The sequence below is a fragment of the Anastrepha ludens genome, chromosome X (assembly GCF_028408465.1).
Source record: "Anastrepha ludens isolate Willacy chromosome X, idAnaLude1.1, whole genome shotgun sequence".
Classification (NCBI taxonomy): Eukaryota; Metazoa; Arthropoda; class Insecta; order Diptera; family Tephritidae; genus Anastrepha; species Anastrepha ludens.
Genome location: NC_071503.1, coordinates 32,669,519 through 32,671,075, shown reverse-complemented (window position 1 = coordinate 32,671,075; position 1,557 = coordinate 32,669,519). Strand labels below are relative to the sequence as shown.

The 1,557-nt window shown below is 34.1% G+C and overlaps 1 protein-coding gene across 2 annotated transcripts; it reads left to right on the top strand.

The window, feature by feature from the left end:
* Nucleotides 1-244: 244 nt before the first annotated feature.
* LOC128869350 (long-chain-fatty-acid--CoA ligase 5-like) lies at nucleotides 245-1,318 on the top strand. 2 transcript variants are annotated; one of them, XM_054111887.1, is made up of 5 exons: nucleotides 245-314; nucleotides 390-499; nucleotides 608-760; nucleotides 839-1,004; nucleotides 1,110-1,318. In XM_054111887.1, exons 2-4 carry the CDS (start codon nucleotides 435-437, stop codon nucleotides 849-851), a joined length of 231 nt encoding a protein of 76 aa, XP_053967862.1. In that variant the 5' UTR covers nucleotides 245-314; nucleotides 390-434; the 3' UTR covers nucleotides 852-1,004; nucleotides 1,110-1,318. The 2 variants fall into 2 exon arrangements, with proteins under 2 accessions (XP_053967862.1, XP_053967861.1); XM_054111886.1 differs by lacking the exons at nucleotides 245-314; nucleotides 390-499; nucleotides 608-760 and having other exon boundaries at nucleotides 869-1,004.
* The last annotated feature ends 239 nt before the right edge of the window (nucleotides 1,319-1,557 follow it).

Here is a 1,557-nt window from a genome sequence, read left to right as displayed (position 1 = left end):
CGCTGACGTCTGCGTCTAGCGTTTTATGGGAATAAAAATTAAAGCATGAAAATGAATACATGAAATAACCCTGCAAACCAACGTTCACCAGTTTTTCCAAATTTTACCAACACATTCACTCGATTTTTCCAATAATACCCACACAATCACATTTAATTCTTTTGTCATTTTCGATGGGTTATACATATATTTATCTCATAATTTTCGTGAATACTTATTAAACTTAACTATAGTGAGTGCGAAAGTGACAGCAAAAAACAATTTGCAAATGTCAAATACAAAAATTAATTCTGTGAAAATCTCCAAGCAAAAAGGTAAGTTGAACAATTTTTAGTAAATTTTGGAATTATATATCTATTTAAACTAATAAAATGTATTTTTATTTTCAGAAAAACGTATTCACAAATCCTTTGCAGCTTGTGGATGTGCCGGAGATGGAGTATTTCGCCAGTCAAAACACTGGGGAGGTGTGCGTGCGCGGTTCTAACGTATTCCACGGGTAGGTGTTGATAATTTAAGCAAATAATGTTTTCTTCCTGTGCGAACTTGATTTCTGTGACTAAAACTAACTTGAATGATAATTTCTTTCTCTGCCTTTGCGTCGCAGTTATTACAAAGATCCCGAGAAAACTGCTGAGGCTGTTGACTCTGAAGGCTGGCACCACACGGGCGATCATCGCAAACACATTTTCAAGCTAAGCCAGGGCGAATATATTGTACCGGAGAAGATTGATTGTACGTTTACGGAGAGAGCCTTAAGGTAACTCCATTTTTTGACATAATTTCTAGCTTTTCATGTTCACGCCATATTTACATACAACCCTTAACGCCCACTTAGAGCTGCATCATAGCCGTCGTCGTGACTGATGTGGATGTTCTCAAGCAGTGGGCGAACGACAATCGCATCAAGGGCACACTTTCGGTGCTATGCATGCAATAATCCACAAGTAAAAGAACTCATGCTGAATTGGGGTAAGCAGAGCGGACTGAAATCCTTCGAACAGGTAAGTAGCCCAGTGCATATCTGCTTATACTAGTAACGTATGACGTGGTAATAATATCATAATTTAAAATTAATAATAATTACAAATTTTGTATTTATATACCAGGTCAAGGATATATATTTGCATCCCGATCCGTTTTCGGTACAAAATGGACTACTCACACCAACATTCAAAGCGAAGCGGCCACAATTGAACAAAACAGTGCGAGAAACCCCGTAGAGGAGTTAGAAGTAAAATGCGAACAATTTTAAACTTTATGCGAAAATAGAAAAAACATTAAATTGCTATTTATTTAATTAGGCATCAATTTAAATTTCTGTAAAATAGATATTTTAAATACCGGCATAAAAGCAAACTATTACCATTTTAGCCAAAACTATTCTTCAGGTACTAAATAAAATTTTATTAGAAAAGAGTAATCAAATGTAAATATTATACTAATTTATGTACATAAAAACTAAAACGTAAACTTTTCTAATAACTAAACTAATTAATGTATATAAATAACTAAAACTAAAATTTGTCTAACACCAAACCTAATTTTATAATGTCA